This window comes from Falco naumanni, chromosome 2, assembly GCF_017639655.2.
Source record: "Falco naumanni isolate bFalNau1 chromosome 2, bFalNau1.pat, whole genome shotgun sequence".
Classification (NCBI taxonomy): domain Eukaryota; kingdom Metazoa; phylum Chordata; class Aves; order Falconiformes; family Falconidae; genus Falco; species Falco naumanni.
Genome location: NC_054055.1, coordinates 59,207,417 through 59,230,052, shown reverse-complemented (window position 1 = coordinate 59,230,052; position 22,636 = coordinate 59,207,417). Strand labels below are relative to the sequence as shown.

The following is a 22,636-nucleotide window of genomic DNA, read 5'->3' as shown; positions in this document are numbered from 1 at the left end:
TCAGTCATAGAATAAAGTGAATCTGGAACAGGTGGCAAGCCGAAAAGCTAAGTGAGGAATATAAAGGGATCTTAATGAAGATTAGTTATGTGGGTGATGAGGGGAACTCCAGTTATTCAAGCAAGAAGGTGTAGGAATATGAGACACAGAAAAAATGGAAAACAAGGCTTCATTCTTTCCAGTCCTCTTGCAACAATCTTGTTTAACTTCTGTTTCATTTTTATTTTGTGTTTATGACTTATGGTCAATCTAGGCTAAAATTGCAACGGGCGTATGAGTTTGCCTGTGTCTAGATACATATATGTGTACATATACATGCACACACTTGCCTAGAGAAAGAGACCATCAAAGTCCAATTAACAATAGGAGTGCAAATATGTGTACTATATATGCAAATATTTGTATATATAATGTGTATGCAAACCCCAACCATGCAACAGGTAGTGACCAGCTGATTACCTACAGTCGTCAGCAGTTGTGCTCCATGGCCACACCCACATTTATGATGGCAAAATCCAGGCCATGGGGAAGATGCAGCTGTTTCAAAAACAACTATGGTGAAGACTGTCAGTCTTTTTAAGCTTCTGAAGCATTTTGGTTGAATCCCTCATTACCACGGTACCCAACATTTTATTCTCTTGTCTGCAAAGTCACTGCAATACTCACAAGTGCTGATCCCTTGAAATACGTCTTTTGCATACTCCTTTCTTACAAAAGAAAGATCGGCCTTTGTGCAGATCTGCAATGTCAGGCTGCTAAAAATAAGGATGCAATAGCCACTTAGGTAGATCAATTTAGCATGCTGAGAAAACTCAGAGCAAGGAGATACTCACTTCATACACATACCCTCCCAGAAATTGCAGATTTAAAAAAAAAAATAGTGTATTTAGGAACTGTTTTAAATTGAACGGCTATAATAACCCTCTGAAGAAGCAGACTGGAGATAAATTATGCAACTGTAGCTGATTTGAATCAGATTTTGAGGGAACTAGGGAACTCTCCAGAACAGGTATTTGCTCTGCAGTTCTTCACATTAATTAAAACAGAACAGAAGGCCATCGTAAAAGCTGCTATATTACAAAAAGCAAGATAGTAAAACTTTAAGAAATAGGCTTATTTAAAAATGGAAAATAATGGTAAGGAGGAGCTTTTGTATATGTTGCCTAGTTCACAAGGAAATGTTAATCAGTATTGTTGTATTGACATAAGTGGTGATGAGGTGATTTATACCATCTGTGCATCTGGCTCTGTGGATATATATATATATAAATTTGACCAGAACTGATGATATCAGCAGACTTACACTGAACAAATAAAATTCCAGTTATAAAGCATAGATCAAGGATGTGCAGCTATATAAGAGATGTGAGCAAAGGAACTGCTAAGACGAGGATCTGATGTGAATGGGCCATTACTAGAAATAAATACCTCAGCAAATGTGATAAAGTCAAACCCTCTACAGAACAAAACGCAGCACAGAAATGTGAAAGTGATTTAACTAGTGTAGGTCTGGCAGTTGTCATAGTCTGATGAGGCAAACCTCAACCTTGATTCACAGAATCTTGTGTATATTTACATATGCTTAAATTAAATTCTTACATATGTGGAAATTTAAGCATGAACAGAAATTTCATTTACTTCATTGCAATTTATAGAAGATTAAGTACATGACAGACTGCCTTTCCTAACTAAGGATTTTCCTCTTCTAAATTGGGCCTCCTTCTCAGTTGGAGCCCTTCCATTAGTAAACACAAATTATTTAAAATGTCTATAAATTATCATGATCTCAGGAAGACTGTTGGATTTGGAAAGACTGGAAGGATAGCTGACAAGAATTTGACTTGATAATAGTTACTGGAGGGGTGTAAGTTGAAACAGTCAGGAAATGGAGCAGTCATTGAGTACTTACTCATCATGAACTAATGTGGCAAACCAGCCATTTTTAGAAAGTGATATAAATCTCAGTGCTTTGGATTTTAGAAGTAGAAACCTGGAAAGCATGATGTTATAGATTATCTCACATTTTATTTTGCATTTATAAGGCAAAATGACCAAAAGGCCATAAAGACATCTCTCACCCCAACCATTTTATGATTGTAAACAATAACATACAAAGCTTACTGATTATACCCAGCTACATCACTAAGTTGGGGACAAGGCCAGAATGGGCAAGATCACTTTATTGGTTTGCAGGTCACGGTCTTTTGTGTATTTATTTTAATTCCTTTAACAAAGGGGTCAGTGACCAGTGTTTGTGACCAATGAACAAAGCTTTGCATGCTCAGTGACAGCAGATCGCCGGCTTTCCACTGCTTCCCCATCCCAGAAGCGTCTCAGATGCTTTGTGGCAGCTGTTAAAACAAGGGTGAGTTACAGACTACCACCTTAAAAGCAGGAGTTTCATATATACTTGAATAATATACTAGCCTGGAAATTGTGCTGTTTCAGCTGCCACCCCACAAGCAGCTTAGCTGGCCACGCTGTGGTGGCAGATGTTTCAAAGCAAGTGTCAAGTAGACAACAATGGGTGTCCCCCACCAAAGCCTTCCCAAAGCAGCATTTCTACTTGAGAGTTAAAAGCCCCAAGGCAGCTATAAACCCACCTTGTTAACATGACACTTGATAATGCAAACATCTCCAACATCCCACTCCAAATGATATGTGTCTGCCTGGCTCACGGCCAGGATTTCTCATCCCATTTCAGTATATTAAGATGTTATTGTTTCCAGGGAAGCTTCTGCTGAACATTTGGTGGTGTAGTTCGGCATTTAATCACACTTTCTTAAGAACCATGACAAGAAATGCACAAATAAAGTGATAATAATAAATATATTCATAAATGAAACCATTAATAATAAAAATAAATAAATAAAAGCCCCAAGTGTTCTCATTGCTGCCTTGTCACGCCTGTCCTGCGGGGAGCATCCCGCGACAAGCCCGCCAGAACCGGGTCTCAGACGGACCGGCAGGGCCCCGCCGGGAGCGGCGTCCGGCGGCGGCGGGCTAGAGGCGGCAGGCGGCGCCCCCCGCCCGGCGACGCCCCGCGCCCCCGGCTCTGTAGCCCGTTTTCGGGGGCGGGGGGGGTTCGCTTCGCTTGAGACCGTCGCGGCGGGGACCTCGCCCCGGAGGAACGGGCGAGGGGCGCAGGGCACGGCCAGGCGCGCTGCCCACACCAGCCAGGCTGCGCGGGGCCAGGCTCACCGGCTGGTAACGGTCACGCTAACGGCCGCGGGGGCGCGCCCCGGCCCCCGCCAGGTGCGCGGGACAACGACACGCACACGGGGGCAGCGCCGGCCGGCGGGCGGGCGGGCGACCGCGCTCTGGGAACGCGGCGCAGGTGGCGAGCGGCGCGCGCGCCCGCCCCCCGGGGGAGCCCGCCCGCCCGCCGCCGCCTTTGTGCCGGGCGCGCGGAGTTTCGGGCGGAGGGGAAACGGCCCGCACCGGCCGCGCCGCCAGCGCAAGTGACCGCCTCGCTCCGCTCCCTCGGCCCGGCCTGCCGCGCGTCAGCGCCGCCACCGCCCAATGGGCGCGCGGAGGCGCTCCGGAGGGGCGGGGCGAAGGAGGGGCGGGGCGGCGAGGCAGCCAATGGGCTCTGAGGATGTTTCCCGGAGGCGAAGCCGCCGCGGCCCCTCCCCCGCCGGCCGCTCCGGCTGGTGCCGCGCCGGGCGGGAGAGTTTCGCACCCGGGTGGGAGATGCCGCGCGGGCTCCTTCTCCTCGCAGGTAAGGCCGGGGGGCCGGGGGCCCGTCCTCGCCCCGCTTGCTGGCGGCAACGCTGGCGGAGTCGGCCAGGACGGCGCAGGGGGGGCGGGTGCGGCGGCGGGGCTGAGGGCCGGGGCGGGACAGCTCCGCGGCGGGGCCGCCGCTAGGACAAAAGGGGAGCGGCGAGTGGGGCAGGGCTGCCGCGGAGCTCCCGGCGCGGCTCGTCCGCCCGCCCGCCCGCCCGCCCTCCAACCTTGCCCTGCCTGCCCGCCCGCCGCCTTCCCGGGCGGGCTCCTTCCCCGGGACTGCTCGCCGGGCGCCCGGGACGCCCTCAAGTTTGCGGGGCTCGGCGCACGGCCGCGGTGACCCTCGGTGCGAGCCTTCTCGCCGCGTCGGCTCTCTCCGGCGGGACAAGCGGCGCCGGAGCCGGGCCCCCGCCCCGCCGCGGTGGGTCGGTGCCGGGGAGCTGTCCGCCCGGCCGGCGGCTGGGGCTCGCCTTTTCCCGGGGAGGGCGGCGGGGCTGGCCGCCGTGGCGGAGGCGCCCGCCCTGTCTCCCCGCCCGCCCTCCTGCCGCCGCTGGGCAGCCGCGTGTGAGCCGGCCGGCAGCGGGGGAGCCCTTGGGCGGGGGGTCGCGGTCCCCCGCGGGGGCTCAGACCGCCTCGGAGAAGGAGTCGTCCCGGTAAGGGAGCCCCCGGGCCGGCCGCCGCTTCGGCACCGCAGGGAGCGCCTGGCAGCAGATGTGCAGCAGATAAATAGAGCAAGCGTAATGGGAGAAACTTTCAGGGCAAAATGAATTTTGAGTAGATTAAATGTTTTATTGCGGTAGTGGGCATTGGTGCTGTATCTGCGCTGCTACGAGCGATGCAATACGTTTCGCTCTGGTTAATAGCCTTGCTTTTAGTCTTTGTTTTCGACAAACTAAGAGCACAAGGGTGAATTACTTGGAGAAAAGGTTTTGCTCTTAAAGTGGCTGCTCTGCTTTGCTCTGCTGAGGAGCTCCGTTCTCTCTCGGTTTGCGTGGGTCCGTATTAGTGACTTTACCCGAATTTGGGGGCGCTGCTCTATAGTCCCCAAAGCGAGAAGGGGCACTGGTGTGGCAGGGGTACGGCCTGCCCGTGTGCATGTGTGTGCAGAGGCTGGGACTGCCCCGAGACTGGGGTTTAGCATTGCAGGCAAAAGCTACAAAGCAGTTGCCTTAGCAGCTCTAATGGTTGAGTCTGTTCGAGAAGCCAAATGACTGGAGATTTTTCTTAGATGGTATGAAGACGTTAAATGCAATGTTCTCAGGGGTGCAACAGTTGATTTTAAAAAAGACAGTAAGTAAGAAGAACGTGTGAAGCAGGGCTGCTGTATGTGCCTATAACATTCCTGGGGTTTACAGGTAAAAACTTTGTATTCAGCCCTGCTTTTTACAGTGACCTTCCCCCCACCACCACCACCACTTATAATAAGCACTTGATAATAAGACCAGTCACAATACTGTCGGAGCGCCGGAGAAGCAGGGGCAGGGTAGCTGTCCAGGCGGAGGGCTGGCTTTGGAGCATCAGAAGAGACCCTTCCCAGCAGAGGTGGCTCATGGGTAAATCTCCAGCCTTCCTGCCTCCACACTGATGTATCGCTCAGTGCTGTTGAGTTGCGTGGTCTTTTTCATCTACCTCAACTACCTCATAAGCCCTTGAATGCAGCGGTGGAATTTAGCCTATACTGTACACACTGTGCAGTGTGATCTAGTGAATGCTACTTTGTTTTTAATAGCATGCGTCTCATTGTTGTCTCGTTGTTTGAATTGCTGAGATTTAGGGCCTAGTCCATTAACTGCTATCTGTATGCATCTACCTGTGATATTTGTAAGAATTCCCTGTATGGGCTACGTGTAAGACTAGGTCCTTTAATTTGGTTAGTAGAAGAGAGTTGAGCTCTTTTTGCAATTGATGATGTTTGGTTTTCACACTCGGAAGGAAATTATGGTGCTTATCATTCTCTTAAGAACTTCATAAAGTCCCCATTATGCCCTGTTTTTTATACTCTGAAAGAACAGTAAGAAACAGAAAAACAGTGATTTGCTCAAGGTTTTAGAATTTACTTGTGCCAAAGCTTTAAGTCAGAATCTAAGAATTTCTTGGCTTTATCTCTGTGTTCCAACTGTGAGAAACTGTGCCTTTCTGCCACATTTGAAATACAAAATTATGTTTAGATATCTTCCAGTAATTACAAAATGCACTGAGAGAAAAAACGTTAGGTTGCATGAAACTTCATTCTCCGCTCCCAACCCAACTCTCTGTTTTAAAATTCTTCTTTAGTGAAATGCAACTATAACTGTCCATTTGTATGTATTTCTTTCAGATTTGCAACCAACATAATGCTGAAGGTCTCAACTTGGAACAAGCATTTCACAGAATGGCACAAACAGAATCTAATCTGGACCATGATGTATCATGGTTCCTTCTTCCATCATACTGGGCTAAAATGGTTGTGGCATTAATTTCCTTCCTCTGTTTTGCTAACAGCTATGATGGAGATTTTGTCTTTGATGATTCTGAAGCCATCATCAACAATAAGGTTTGTCTCTCTTCTTTTCCCCCATACCCTTTGACATAAATGGTCATAGGAAAAGAAGTAATGATAACAGTTGATCTAAGTAGGCCCAAAATATTCGTCCTAGTAAAGAGCTTCCTTCTAATATGCCTTTTTTTGAACTTCATTTTTCAGTTTTGTTTTGTTGGGTTTTTTAAAAGTAAGCTTTATTTAAGGTTGACAAACAAGCTGTGTGGCAGTGCTCTATTAAATAGCTAGAAGCATAAGTATGATTAACAGAATCTTATTCCTAAAGCTATTTCAATAATATCAGTTCTAATACACAAACTAAACAGTGAACAAATTAAACAGCCTTTTTTGTTTTTCCCTACAGAATGTGTCCACTTTCATTCTTTTGCAAGTGAGATGCTTTGCTTAACAAGTGTTGATATCTGGACAAGGGGAAGGGAGCTCTTTTTGCCATACCAAATGGACTTTGTCTAAGAAAGCATTATCTAGGTTTGCTGCACATGTGGATATGATATTTAGTAATGCTTATTCACAGGGTACCTGTACATCAAGACTGGCTATAGATCTAATGTTATGCTCATTTCGAAGTCAGTGAGAGTATGCAGTAGACTTTTCTAATACCCATTGATGTTAATAGGAGATTTTTTCATTATCTTCTCAGGGTGACAGATGAATAAGCCTAATGAATAAACTTTGGTTGCAAGATACCTAATGCATCACTAAGTGATTGTAGGGTGCAGGCGGTCTCCAGTTGTGGTTTATAGAATAGAATTGTTAGAGGAGCAAGGAAAGCTTCTTTTTCCAATGCTCCTTCACCACTTAAAGTTCCTGTGACAACTGTTTTTTTAAATAGAGGCAGAGTGTTTATGTGCTCTATTATAAATCTGGGCACATGTGCAATGAAAAATCCTTGAAATGTTTAGATATTAACATGTGACTTAAACCTCTAGCTGAGATTCCTTTGATTTTGAAGAGTTGATTGTCTTCAATTGCTGAGACACTTGATCGAATCACATGTAGCAGTTAGTGAGGTGGGTGGGTCTTGGTGTTACAGCTCTTACACTGTTCTGGAAGGTACTTCTAAATGTTCGGAAAGAGAAGCACGGGGTAAAAAGAATCACTATCATCTGTTGATTCTGTTTCCTGAAGCCATGGGGTTACAAGGAGGGTAATCTGGAGATTCGCACCACTAGGACGCAATTCACACGTTTTTTTGCTTTGCACAAGACTCTAGAGGCAAGTTATTGCATTGTGCCTTTTAGAATCCTACAGAATTATTGTTTCCTTAGACAAATTTGTATTATGCTTGTGTAAGTTATCATACCTTAAGTTATAAATATATGGGGGGGAAATACATCTGCCAAACTGGAAATAAATCTCAACGCTTCTGAGAGGATACTGTAAGCAAATGAAGAACCTGCAGTGCCTTTTGTTTTAGTTTTAAGAAGCATTATATTTCAGATTACACTTCTGGCAATGTTTCGTTCTGCAAAGTTTTATTTGCGGCACAGTTATAATATTTTCATTTCCTGAAAGAGTGAACAAAGACTGATGTTTAAACAAGGCACGTTGTTTTGTTTACGTGCAGTTTCGACACTTGTAATCTTTCTCCATTTCTTCCAGTCTTTACTTTCAAAATGTTTCAATTTATCTATGCAACACAACAACCTGCACGAGGATTATAGCTGTTGGCAATGCTGAGAAGTTCAACCAACTGCTTAAACTGATTAATTCATACCTAGTCTATATGTTTGAAAAACTGATACTTGTTCTGTTTTTCACATCAAAATCCTCTTATTATTCCCTGTAAATTAATTTAGATTTTTGTGACAGTATCATTTTAACATGTGTTATGAATATTTGGAAATGCAAAATCCACAAGAAAAATGCAGAGACAGTGAGTTTACCAATTTAATGGGGAGGGAGAGCATCTAGCAAAGGCACAGTTTGTTAAACAAAGTACAGCATATTTTATTCCTATTCCATAGGAGAGACAGCAGGTAAAGTAATTTTGTAGATTTACTGAGCATTACTATACCAGTTTTTTCTTGAGTACCACACAGTAACATTTTTGTTAATTTACTAGCTTCCACTACCACCCCAATCTTTATTTTATTTTAGTGAAAGTTATATTGTTAGTTGACCCCATGCCTACCGTATCATGGACCATTCTGCTGTTAGATTTTACTGGCTTCTAAGACTCTTTTCCAGATGCTTTCCTATCATTTTAACTGGTGCACAACAGTGACTTTTTATTTACTAGCTTGGCAAGACAAACAGTTGGATTAGAAGGAGCTTCAGACACAGTGTGTCCGTTCCATAAGCTTTTATACAGAAAAACTGACCTTTCTTCAAGTATTGAAGTCTGCTGTCTTTAAGCTGCTGCTAATCAAATATTTAGAGATTCTTTGATATCTACTTTTAGTTCTTAAAGAGAAAATCATGCATAACTTTTAAACAGCTGTGTCTATTAGAGAAAACCATTCCTATTTTAGGGTAAGTCCACTGAGTGGGAAAATTAATATAAGAAACTTTTTCTCACAGAACTTGCATACAGGAGCAAAATACGTGACTGGAGATTTTTAGGTCATGTGGAAGTGTAATCTAATCACTAAGTAATTCCATGTATTCAGCTTTTCCTGCATTCTTCCTGTGGAAGACAAAAGAAGACTGATTCTAGCGGAAAGGGAATCTAGCCTTGCACATCTCAAATATATTTCCCATCTCAAGTTATTGAAGACCATCTGTAACATAGAAGACATACTTTTAAGATTTTAATACTAAAAAACCCTCTGTCTTTCATAGTCCCTTTCTTTGGCAAATGTACATAAGGAGCAGTGCTGTTGGTTGGAAAAACAGTCTGAGGGCCACAACGCCCACTAACAGCTGTCCCCTGCAGAGTACAAAGACTTCAGTAGATGTTGGTGTACAGCCCAGTCCCAACTTGCCCCTGGAAAAGCAGGCTATATTGATTTAGTGGGCAGCTGGTTGAGTGCGTTCCTGCTCTGAGAGTCAAATTATGACTTCTAGGGTTTGTGCATACCAGTGAGGAATGGAACAGGAATTTAGGTGCCTCAGGCCAAAATTGCAGTCCTGGCAGAAGAAAGAAATACCGCTTAGCAGTAGAAACATCTGTGAGCAAGTAAATAAATTTTGCACCTTGATAATTCTTAAGCCCAAATAGGATCCCCTGTGAGTCTTGGTTTTTAAGATTTTCCCTGAGAAAGCCTTAATTGACAGCTGCAGTAGAGGACTTTTCAAAGACTACAGTGTTAGCTCTGTTGTCTTTTCTTCGTATTGATTAGTAACCTATTAGAGAATGATTCACTTCATTTGACAGTATGCTAGGGGTTGTAGCCTACTTCCCCTTTTGTTGGTGTTTGGGGTTTTTTTAACTGGTTGTTTAATACAGGAAAAATTTGATCAAGTGATAGAAATAAATCTCCTCCTGGATTTTCGGATGGATGAAAGTCAGAATGTGTGAAGAGAGAAGCAAGAAAAAATGAGTTACTTTAAATTCAGTTTAGCAGCAGTCAGTCAGTATGACCCAGACATTTGGCTGTACCTTGGGACTAGCGGTGGTATGTGTTTTCTCTTGTCTTGTTGGCAGGCCAAAAATGCTAGCTAAGGATGAGATGGAAGGCACTGGAGACCACAGGAGGTGGTAGAAGCAAGTGAGATGGTAGCAGCATTTGAGAGGAACTGGAGTTAGTGAACCAAGGGTATTGTAATGTGGGAATCTTGTAGGTAGATGGAGATGTAGAAGCAATAAGACTTAGGACAACAAGCTTAGTAAGCCCTTTCATGGGTTTAGCAACTTGGTTTGTCTGCTTACTTGTGTTTGTATTGGCTTGTTAATCTGCTTTGGTTTGCTGGTCTCTTGAACAATTTCAGGGGAGAGGGTGGGGGTAGAGTAATTTGTGGTTGTTTGCAAGTGTAATACCAGCACTTGCATGAAAGCTGTGCATTTGCTAGTACAATTTTGTTCTGAGGTTTTGTCTTAAGTGTATTTAACCTGCACATTTGTTATAGCATAAATTGGTGTTTAATTGCCCCAGGGAAACAGGGAGAGGAGGCGCAGGTAGAAGATGAATATGTCAGTATGGGCTTCCCAGCTTGTCCTCACAGAAGACTAAAGTAGATGCTGCCAAGATCCTTTTTTCTTCTCCAAAGTGAATGTTTTCCATTCAATAGTCTAGGCTATTTGGATTTTTTCATTATCAGCATGGCTTTAAGATAGAAGGAAAGAATAGACTCTTGCTTTGCAGTGTTTTGGTGTTTTTTTTTTCAAATCCCCTACTCCACCCCAAATTAAAATAATTCATTCCTTTTCTGGTTTCTGCTGTTAATCTTTTAGAGCAGTATATGGAGATTTTGGTTCTTGGTTTCATGTATGAAGAATTTTTTTTAAAAATGTATTTGAATAGCATCCTGTGCAAAGTAAGGTTTCAAAATGAGCTGTCTGTTGTTTTCTATCTTCAGTCTCCTTGCTTTCATTAGTAATTGTGCTACTGACACTGGTAGAAAAATAGCTATTTATGGCACTTTGTAGTTGCCCTCCTTTGCGAGATAACCTAGACCTAAAATCAAAGGCTTTTAACAAAAGTATGAGCTGAAGGATTTTATTATGTGTTTCATACCTCAGCTATTGACCAGATTATCAACTGATATGAATACACGTAGCTCTACTAAATTTCATGTAGTTATGCCTAGTTACAGAATCCAAGCATCTTGGCCTTTATGGTGACAGGCAGCTAAGATGTGACCTTCATTGCAAACTTGTGTATCTTGTCAAATGTTGGTAATGAGCCAACAAAAACACCTGCTATGTCCATGTTAGCATGAGCTTGTATTAGTTGAACTTGTTTGTGTTTTAACTGCTTTCAACAAAACAGAAATGTTAAGAATCTGGTAATTTATGATGTTTCCTTTCAGGACCTCAGGGCAGAAACCCCACTTGGTGACCTGTGGCATCATGACTTTTGGGGTAGCAAACTCAGCAGCAATACCAGTCATAAGTCATATCGACCACTAACTGTCCTAACTTTCAGGTGAGACCTGTCTTTTTGCTTGAGGTCTGATGTTTTTTTAACATATATTGGCTCAATTGATTATAGGGAGGAGGCAACAGAAAAGGGGAGAGACAAAGTATCTGTAGGTAGTTGGATACCTTTCATTAATATCGTTTTCCTGTTCACTACCTCAATCTCAAATTGAGTTTTAATTTTCAAACTGTTTCTTTCCCAACGTATACATTATTTTGATAATCTGTATATCAGTTCATCTTATGCTTTTATATATACCTTGGTACTAGGAGCAGTATGGTTCAGTATGTAGGTCACATCACCAAAGGACTAGGAGGTGTATGTTCCTTTCACTTAGCCATGCTGCTACTTATACTGGTACTGTAGTTTCTGTTCTCTGCTTTCCTGGTGACCTGTCAAATACTATTTTTTTTATAAATAGCATCAAGCTTCTGTGGCCTTTTGCCGCTAGGTCACTGAATAGTCTTCCCACCTCTTTCCCCTGATATTCTAACTTCCAAGTAAGAGTTTGTGTCTGAGAATCCTAATGAGAGAGATGTCTGCCTGTATATATAAACTTGCTGGTTTCCTCATATAACTAAAAGTTTATGAGAATTCTGTAGTTGCTTAGCTTGTGTTTTTTGCACAAAGATTTGAGCAAGCAGTACACCATGTAGAAATCTGGCACATTGATGCAGACAATCTTTGACTCAGTCTTAAGCTTATTTTCCTCATGCAACTCAGTGTTGTAGATGGGGGGCCCTGGCAGTGGTTCTACAGTTGTGTCTGGTCTAAGCTGGGGACTAAGTGATTGTGGAAGTACTCCCCTCTTAGTCCTCATATTCAAGCAAAGCCACTGCCTCTTGAGTGCAGTGTCAGTGTTTTAAGTACTTGGCACCGTGGGTTTCAGTCTGTTGGGTGTTCTTCACATTTTCATCAGGGAAAATATGCAACTGAACAGAAGGTATAAGAGTCTTAAACCTATTAAAACTTCCAGTGCATTACACAGCACATGCTTTTCTTTCTTTTCAAGGTCTCTGTTTTATATTCCATCTCTAGTAAGTTAACATCCTGGTTAGTGTAAAGAGCAAACCGGGATACAGTCTTACTATATGTGAAAATGTAGATGAGCATATGGAGATGGTCCATAAAATACTATTTTCACAAGTAAGAAACCAGTTTTCTTAATTTCCCTAATCTCCAACTTTTATGTCTACCATATTTATGAGAGGCTGGGGTTTTGTGATAGATTTCACTTAAGCCAAATGCAGACTGACCAAATGAACTATATAAAACCCCCTATCTAAATAAAGTTTCTGTCTGTCTCACCGACTGATAAAAGTATACATATAATAACAAGATGTTTCTCCCTTTTCTTATCCCTCTCCATCTTACTGTGGAGTTCCTGTCATGAATAGGGTTTTAGACTGAGTTCTGACTTATATGTCCTCCTGGTTCTACAACTTGCATGCAGCCTCTCTCTAACCAGTCTCACAAATTAGTTACTAAGATGTGCTAACTGACTACTTTCTGGGTTGATACTGATTGTACCCAGATGGTTTTCACATCATCAGTCCAAATGCTAGGATGTTTTTGTCAGTGGAAATCATGCTCTCAGTGCATATTAATTTCCTTACTGTGTGGATTTAAATAAAACAATTTCATCAGGTTGTTTTTGGACATAGTTTCTCTTAAGCCCAAGGGTATCCCCCCAGCAGGCTGGGTTGTTTATTCACAAGACACTCCTGCATTGCAACACTGAGTTTATGTTGCTGCTGAAAAGCCAGTTTAAGTAACCATAGGTATGATTAACATAATAGTGTCAACATATGTCTTTGGAGAGGATAGATATTATGCCAAATGTGGTACCCCATCTGAATTCCTTTGAGTAAAGATCAGGACATTGTTTCTAGCTGACTGTGGTGGCTAAGTGGTAATTACCACGTGTGCTGGGGTTGCTGGTATTTTTCAGCCCCTTTTTTGTCTGTGTGTTTCTAGTATGATCTTGCTGTGGGGTTATTTAGGTTTTCTGTTTGCGTGTCTCTAACACTAGGAATTACATCAATGGTTAATGTTTTTATTTCTATATAGAATTAATTACCTTTTTGCTGGAGGCTTCTACCCAGTTGGTTTCCATGTCATCAATATAATACTGCATTGCACTATCTCAGTGTTGATGGTTGATGTGTTTTCAATATTATTGGGTGGACTGCAATTCAGTAATAAAGGAAGAAGGCTAAACCTGGCTCCAAAGACATCTCTTCTAGCTGCTTTGCTGTTTGCTGTACATCCAGTGCACACCGAATGTGTAAGTACTAAATAATTAGCTCCAACGATTTATATCTTAGAGGTTCTTGACCATCTTGACTAATTAATTCTGACATAGTGTTATACTCTACACATTGCTTTTATATATTATTAACGCTTCTCTTGGCACATGAGAACAATCAAATATTATGGTTAGTACATCCAAAAGCTTGTAATTCCACAGGGCTGGACCTTATTAGGGAAGATAAATTAAATCATTTAAGTATAATAACTAAAGAAGGATAGCCCTAAACTACAGAGTTTTCCTAATTACTGGATTAAGAATTCATTACTAGAAACATTAGCTCATGTGCAGCCAAGGAGAATGGAAGATAAACTGAATACAAATGCATAACCACTGTTCATTTCCACTTGCTTTGATTAAAAAAAAAAAGAGAGAAAGAGAGATAGAAAATTGGAGTTAAGGGCGTTATGTGAACTCTGTGTGACTGTATTAGAATACTGCATCAAGTTTTGAATTCATGCTGCAAGGAGGATGCTGGGAAAAATGGAGGGAGCTCAGAAGAGCCATGAAAATGATTAAAGGACTGGAAATCATCCTGTGTCATGAGAGATCAAACTCCGTGGGTTTATATTTTTAATATGAAGGAGAAGATTAAAGGATTTTTTTATCACAGTCTGTAATTATGTACACGGGGAACACAAATTTGATAATAGTAGCCCCTTTAATAGTGCAGACAAAAGCATAACACTGGCTGGAAGTTGAAGCTGTAAAGATGCAGAACAGAAACATGGCACATGCATAGCAACCAATTACAATACTTGACCAAAGATCAAAGTCTTTGTGTGGAAATTCTAGTGAAGAAGAGATGGTTTTCTCAAAAACCTCTTTTGTACTCATAGCTAAGAAAATCTTATGGCCTTATACCAGTGGGCTTGCTGGATATGGTCCCTGATTGCTTGATCTTGTAATAATGAATAAATTAAATAATCAGAATGCAGGATTTATTTTTTTTTTGTTTGGTTGGGTTTTTTTTTTTTAGTTTGGAAGGACCAAGCTCAAGCTCCTGAAAAAGTACTAACTTAAACTTCAAACTTTGTGCTATTAGTGAACATTGAATCTTCAGTGCACCTCTTTCTATATGTGGCACTGATTTTTTCATTTATTCACAATATGCTGTGGTTTTGGCTTTTTTCTTTTGCTTTGCACATCATTGATGGGGAAGAAGTTATGAAAATACTTGCCTCTCAGCTGGCTGGGGACCTTGTATGTATTGGAAACCTAGACATGGTGCAAAGTTATGTATTGGTAATTTGGCACCTTTTTGGCAGTGTGGCTAAAACATCCTGCCGATCATTCTCTGATATTTGCTCACCTGCAGAATAATTTCTTTGTGAGAATGTGTTGTGCTGATGTCAGGAGGGCCCCTTGTATTTTTTCTCCCAAAACCAATTCTAGACACCAAAGTGAAGTAAAACAAGTCTTCAGTGCTTTTGATGTTCTGCCATTTAAAGAGAAATCTAACTTGAGCCTTATCTTTGCAATAGACCTACTACTGATTCCTTTATCAATATCCATAATTTTATTCTTCATTGCATTTGACTCTAAAAATATATTTAAATCGGCAAGTAAATGTTAACAAGACCATGGTCCCCTAAAATAAATTACGAGTGATGGGGTTTGCTTGCATATGCAAGGTTTGAAGACTTTGCTTTGGGGAAACATTGGAAGAAGAGAAAAAAAGCAGCATGCCTATTTACCATGTCTCTTCTAAGATCCAGGAGGGAACAAAGGCCTCTAATCATTTACGCAGTGAATCAGAAATGTTGCTGCACTGAAGCAGTCACGATACTACTATGGTTCTAGCATAAGTGTGTGTCATGCAGCATCTCCTCAAAAAGCATTCTTCATGATTTTAAATCTGTTAGTTTTAAGTATCATGATATCCTGGTTTTGAAATGAGATGACATGTTTTGACATAAAATTGTGAAGAGTCTGTCTGTTGCTGCTTTGGATTTTGGTATATACAGCGCAAAACAAACTGTCGTGTACAACAGCCCTTGAAAAGTTTAATGCTTTCAGTACCAATGTAAAAAAAAAAAAAAAAAAGATCTGTCATTATAATTTTTTTTCCCTACAAGTAAACACTTTTGTGGTATAGTTCGTTCTGTCTAAAAAATGCTTATTCTTCGTAACATTTGAGTGATGAAATACTAAATGAAACATGGACATTAAAATATACGTTATACTAATTTAAAACATTTTTTTGTTTACCTCGTTACCAGAGACTATAGGCCTGATTTTGCATTTAAGATGGCATTGTATTGTTGGAGTCATCTGAGGCCGTATGTGTGTTGTTAGCCCCTTAATCTCTTTGTTGTAACAAGTTGGCATTTATTTTCAAAATTGTGTCATTTCACCTTTATTTTTATCTCATTAGCTGAGAGCAGTTCCTGAAACAGAATGACGCTTCATTATTTTCACCTTTCAGAGCACTCCAGAGTGATTGAGTTAATTCTCTTAATTCTTCAATATGATAGAAGAAGAAGCAGGGAAGTTAATGCATGGCTTGGATAAATCAAGAAGTCTTTTCTGAACTGAATTTAGGAGTCCAACAGTTTCTGCTTTTATGGTGCTCAAGTGAAGCTGAGGGCAAAGTGGGAGAGACATTTCCAGTAGATTCAGTCCTACTGTCATGCTTGTCTTTTTCTCTATGACATTATGTAGAAATAGTTGTTCTGTCATGTCAGACTGACAGAAAAAAAATGCCCTTTTCCTAAGAGAGCATGAGCAGGTGCCTTTAAACAAAATGAAGATACAATGTATCTTTTTACTTTCCTCTTTCCATTCTACTCACAAAATGGGACTATTGGCATGCTCTACAAGAACCAAAGTTTCTGCTTTTGTTCCTGAAACATCACCTCAAAAAGTGGATTAACCACCACCCCCACCCACACCACCCCCGGTAGCTGTTCTGTCCTTCTTTGGAAAGGCCTCTCTGTACACCTTCTCCTGGAAACATGGAACCCAGTATTCCGGGAAGTAGAGCTGAACTGAAAAGTAAGGGGTCTTTCCATGATCCTTGCTCTCTGGGACCTCACTAGAACATATGCCCAACATCAGGGCCTGTACAGTCCTCCGCCAACACCCTGTGTCATGATTCCCACAAAAAAATCATGGTGTGCCCTGATGCTTATGTAATTGGGGAATTAAGATCCAAAAATACATCATGCCGTGTCTCAGCAAGTTATTGTAAATACAGTTTAAGGGCTTGAGAATGCTCTTGATTTAAATAGGTTGGCTTAGATTGGAATACAGAAGTCCCAGAACGTGTTTATCATTTTCTTTTGCGTTAGTGCAGCTTCTGTTACAAGATGAGTTTGGAGGTAGTTTGAATGCAGTCCATTAGTATAGCACAAAAAACTGCCAGAGGAGGGATTTTATTTTTTTCTTCCTGATTCTGCAGGCTGGAAGCTATTTGTCCTGAGCATTCAGACTGCAATTTAAAGGCTAGCTTGTCTTCTGAAAGTGAACAGTTTTGATTTTGCATTTCAGCAGATCTGCTGGTTTTGTTGGTGTTCAGGATGTTTGCTAAAAGTTCTACTGAAAGGCAACCTGATCCAAAAACCAGATGGAATTGGGCCTAGTCTACATTTTATTCAGTGAGGTCCTTCTTCATTACTTACTCAGTTTTTAATAAATTAAAGCCATATAATTTACCTAGCTAATACTAAGCAGTACCCAACCAAAATTAGGATGTGGCTTAGAAAACTCAGTATACCTAATGCAGTAAACCAGGTGAAAAAAAAAACCCAACAAAAAAACTGATACAGTGATATTCTTTTCTACATCTCACTTTGTATATGTGTGTGTACCTTTATCTCAGGTTTCCTATTAATAAAATCTAGTAATCTGAAACTTTTCTTTTTTTTTAAGGTTGCTGGGATTGTTGGCAGAGCAGACCTACTGTGTGCCCTGTTCTTTTTGTTGTCATTCCTTGGCTACTGTAAAGCATTTAGAGAAAGTAAGCATTCTGTTTGCACCTTTGATTTTATATTGTATTTTCTGCATTCATATATTTCAGTGAAGTACAGCAAAACTATAAATGTCAGCTTGATGTGGTTTGAATTTATTAATGCTTATACCCTCGTAAAATATTTAAAAAAAAACAACTCAACCACACCAGACCTGCTTTTATTTATTGTTAGAAGAGCTGGAAGGGTTGCTGTCCCGAATTCCCGTTAAACACTAAGAATTTATTTTAAGTAAAGTCTGTTTTGTAATAGGCTTAATTGTTAAATGTTTTATTGTTTAGAAGCATAAGGAGATATTTTAGTAAGCGTTTCAGAAAGGAATCAAACCTATATGTTCCTAAATATTTTAGTACACTTTATGCCATTATGTTGGGGTGGCTTAAATGGGAAAAAACTTTAGGAACATTACTTGTATTTTTAATGAATATTTAAGAATTATTCATATAAGTAAGCCCTCTAAGTTCCTGCAATATGCAAGTGCTGGCATATACGTGCTAAATATAGTGTTACTCCTAGAGGTTTTTTTTAAGACAGCTGTATTTAACAGGAACAATTCTCTTCTAGATATTTTTTCAAGTGAACTTTCAGATCTGTTGTATTATTTGATCAGAATGCAGGTTGGCAGTTCAAATACAGCTGTGGAGAAATTATCTAGGGGCTCTGTTCAGTAAACACACAAGAATACATGAATTCATGATTATGAAGAATTATACAGGACATGCAGTCTGGTACCTGAATGTGCCCCATCACAGGAAATTCAGGAATCGTTTGGTGAGCCCATGAGGAGCTGTATTTTGAAAAGCTTGCATAATGTCAGTTCAATAGATGTGGCCTGTAGTGTTTAAGCAGAATTGGCAGTGTATTACAGAGGTACCTGAGCTGGCTTTAGGTGCTCCAGTTTAACAACATAGTCCCATGACTATCATAGAATTTAGTGTAGGCTGATGGGGGTAAATTAGTCCACAGTGAACTCTAAGATGGTGTGAATAGCTCCTGCTAATTGAGTTTAGATTGTTTACAACTATTTTGTGTATTTCTACAGCTGATACCATAAGTTTATACCATAAGTTAACTTCACCACTTCAAATGGTATTTATTGTGATTCCTGTTCACTTCTGATTTTTTTTTTCTCCCCTTTGAGTAGTTTTCATTTGTTTCAACTGGATTAATAATTTCTTGAAGAAAATTGGCCTTGGGGTTTTGCTTGCTCATTTATTCTTTTCTCACCTATTTTACTGGGTACAGTTGTGCTTTGATGTTTCTTCTGTTAGTGCTAGAGCAAATCAGACAATTCAAAATACTGGCTATGTACTTTCCAGTTTGTTGGTACAGGTAAACCTATATGGCAGGGGTAATAATCTTTGCTTGAAGAACTCAAGAGCCAAATTCTTGATAGGATGACCTTTGGATGACCAAATAGGATGACCATTGGAGACCTTTATGGAGGACTGTGTAGTTATTTTGTTATGGAGGACGTATCAGGGATGATTAAGAAATTGACATCTGCCCTGGTTAGGGATATTCCGATTGCTCGTGTCAGTTTGATAGCTTTTAGAAGTCAGTGTCATTTTAATAGTATTCTTGTACTGAAATTCTTGTCATTGATACAGAAGAAAGTGTTGTGAAGACAAGATACTGAGCAGCACTTAGTATTTTTTATTGGACGTTACATTGTAATAGGATCAGAGCTATGTGTCTTAACCAGATTTGCCCAGGAAAACTACAGTCTACATGCACAGCTGTGCCTTTTGTCTTCCAGATCAGTTTTCAGTGTTTAGTGTCATCTTCACTGCCTGCTTTTCCCTCAGTGACTTCTTAAAGAAACTTAGACTTTATTTGTACTCAGGATTTTGTATCCAAGTTACATACCTGTATCTCTCCCAACAGTTTCCTCATTTTGGGTAGCTTGGTGACAATTCTTGCACATCCTATCTGGCATGTCCTAAGCAAGAGAATGAAAAGTAATTTCCAGCACTGTGGGGAGCACTAAGTTCTTTAGCAGATCTTGCATGGAGCCTGAAGGGAGGAGCCCAAGCTTCAGAGTATTTCTTTCCTGTGAACCTTACATGATTTGCTGCAGGCTGATGAGCAATGTGCCAAAAACGTAGACGTTTCAAATCGGAATGGTTCTAGTCTGAAAACTGATGTTGAAATGCCTGGGTGAGATTCACTGCTCATCTTGGATGTGCCTTGCTGTGAAAATCATTCATTTTTAAATAGAAAGAGTAGAATAGACTTACAGTTGGAAGGGATGTACAACAATCAAGTCCAACTGCCTGACCAACCTGGGGCTGATCAGAAGTTAAAGCGCGTTATTAAGGGCATTGTCCAAATGCCTCTTAAACACAGACAGGCTTGGGGCATCAACTACCTCTCTAGAAAGCTTGTTCAAATGTTTGACCACCCTCACAGTAAAGAAACTCTTCCCCTGATGTTCAGCCTGAACCTCCTCTGATGCAGCTCTGAACTATTCCCACACTGTCCAATCAGTGGATATCATGGAGAAGAGATCAGCACCTCCCTCTCTACTTCCCCTCCTCAGGAAGTTCTCTCTAGAGAGCAATGAGGTTCTCCTTGAGCCTGCTTTTCTTCAAACTAGATAAGCCTATGAGGTCCTTAGCTGCTTCTCACAAGACATTCCTTCTAGCCCTTTCACCAGCTTTGTTGCCCTCCTCTGGATGCAGTGAGGGACCTTAAGATCTATCTTAAATTGCGGGGCCCAGAGCTGTGGTGCACAGTACTTCAGGTGAGGCTGTGCCAGTGCTGAATACAGCCAGATAATCGTGTCTTTTGACCGGCTGGTTATGCTGTGTTTGATGCACACCAGGTTGCAGTTTCCCTCTTGGCTGCCAGGGCAGACTGCTGACCCATACTGAGCCTGCTGCCGACCAGCACCCCCAGGTCCCTTTCTGCAGGGCTGATCTCCAGCCACTCCTTTCCCAGTTTATATTTGTGCCCAGCATTACTCCATCCTAGGTGCAGAATCCAGCATTTTGACTTGTTAAATTCCATCCCACAAATCATAGTCCAATGCTCCAATCTATCTAGATCCCTCTGCAAGGCCTCCTGTCCCTCAAGAGAGTCAATAGCACCTCCCAGTTTGGTATCAGCAGCACACTTGCTAATGGTGCATTCAACTTCTGCTTTCAGATTGCTGATAAATATATTGAACAGAACTGTCCCTAGAATTGAACCCTGAGCAACACTGCTGGTGGCTGGGTGCCAGCCAGATGTAGCCCCATTCAGTACCACCCTTTGAAGCTCTGCCCTTCAGAGCCAGACTTCATCCAGTGCACTGTGAACATGCTTATCCCACAGCTGGACAACTTGTCCAGAAGGATGCTATGAGGGGAAAATACCAAAAGCCTTACTAAAATCCAGAAAAACTACATCCATCACCTTCCCTTCATCCACTACGTGGGAGACGTTGTAGAAGGATATCAAATCAGTTAAATAGGACTTCCCCTTGTGAACCCATGTTGACTGTGGCTGATGACTGCGTTATTCTTTAAATGCCTTTCAACAGTACTCAGAATAATCTTCTCAATAATTTTTCCAGGAACTGAGGTTAGACTAACAGGTCTGTAGTTCCCTGGGTATTCTCTCATGCCCTTTTTGTAGACTGGAATAACATTCCTCCTCAGACTCCTAAGACCTGTGGTAGATGATTGAGAGGGTTCCTGCCGTGACATCTGCTAGCTCCTTCAGTACCCTGGGGTGAATCCCAGATTGTCTCCACCACCAGTATCCCTACAAATGTGATCCCCAGCCTCATAAGCCAGCTATTTCACATTGTGTCCATTATGTTGTGGTATTCTCAGGCTTTACTGGCTGAACCTTCAGGAATTTTCCCTACTTTGTCACCTTAAGCATCTGCCTTGGTCACGCAAGTTAAAAGCCTTTTATCTCTGCTCCTTCTGTGTAGTCACTCAAAAGAGAGACTCCTTTTGATGGCCAGTGAGAGGAATAGCTTATCTTAGGCACTTGCAGTCATCTTGTAGAGGTACCGAAAGCTCTCATTTGTGTAGAAGCTTAGGAAGACTAGGCTTATAACTTAAGGTTCATTTCCATTGTCACTTCAATTGGGCAGAAGTGCAGGTAACTGCTAAAGTGGAGCAATCTATCTGCCTTTTATCATAGAGCTAATTAGGTTGGAAGGAAACCCTGGAGGTCATCTCTAGTCCAACAGCTTAAAACAGAGCTAAATTCATAAATAAGATTGCTTCGGACCTTAGCCAGGTGAGCTGCAAAAATCAAGGGTGGTAGGGTAGTTACACGTGACCAGTTTGCCTCCGCCTCTTTTCCTATGTTGTGCTCTTCAGCCTCCTAACCATCTCAGTGGTTCTTTACTGGACTTCCGGGTTGTTGGTGTGTTTCTTGTGTTGGACACCACACTGAACACAGTACAGTTGATGTAGCCTCATAAGAACAACCACTTTCACTGACCTACTGGTTATGCTGTAGCTATTACAGCCCAGCGTGCATTTCACCTTCTTCATTGCTGCACAGGCACACTACGGACTCACCTTCAACTTATCAGCTGGGAACTCCAGATCCTTTCCTGCAGAGCTGCTACCTAGGCAATCCCCAGCCTGGACTGTTGCATGGTGCTTTGATTTTCAAGAGGCTTCTGTCAACCCATTTCTCCAGCCTGTCATGGTTCCCGCAAACAGCTGTCCTGTTCTCCACATCTCTAGCTGAACCCCTCCAACCACCACAAACACTTTCTGCCTTGCTATAATTTTTTCCTTTGGGAGGGAAGGTTGGCCCAAGCTGCAGCTGTTTGAACATTAGTGTCTGTATAGGAAAGGGTAGTGTCTATTGGAAAGGGCAGCTACAAAGAGAATGGAGGCTCTCTCTTCACAAGGAGCCACATGGAGAAGACAAGGGGCAATGGGTACAAGTTGCACTGGGAGAGATTTCAGCTTGATATAATAATTTGTTTACATAGAGAACAATCAATCACTGGAACAACCTTTCCAGAGACATGGCAGAGTCCTCATCACTGGAGGTTTTCAAGATGCAATTGGACAGGGTGCTAGGTAATTTCATCTAGATGCCCTTT

The 22,636-nt window shown here is 41.9% G+C and overlaps 1 protein-coding gene across 5 annotated transcripts in view; it reads left to right on the top strand.

The window, feature by feature from the left end:
• The first annotated feature begins 3,622 nt into the window (after window positions 1-3,622).
• TMTC4 (transmembrane O-mannosyltransferase targeting cadherins 4) overlaps window positions 3,623-22,636 on the top strand; it is a 60,592-nt gene continuing 41,578 nt past the window's right edge. Inside the window, exons 1-5 of one of the 5 annotated variants that reach the window (XM_040584463.1) lie at window positions 3,623-3,721; window positions 6,044-6,259; window positions 11,180-11,295; window positions 13,360-13,576; window positions 17,474-17,561. In XM_040584463.1, coding sequence (XP_040440397.1) covers window positions 6,098-6,259; window positions 11,180-11,295; window positions 13,360-13,576; window positions 17,474-17,561 — 583 coding nt within the window. In that variant the 5' untranslated portion in view covers window positions 3,623-3,721; window positions 6,044-6,097. Of the gene's footprint in view, window positions 3,722-4,266; window positions 4,380-6,043; window positions 6,260-11,179; window positions 11,296-13,359; window positions 13,577-17,473; window positions 17,562-22,636 lie in introns of those variants that run through there. The other 4 variants (XM_040584467.1, XM_040584465.1, XM_040584466.1 and 1 more) reach the window with 4 other exon arrangements.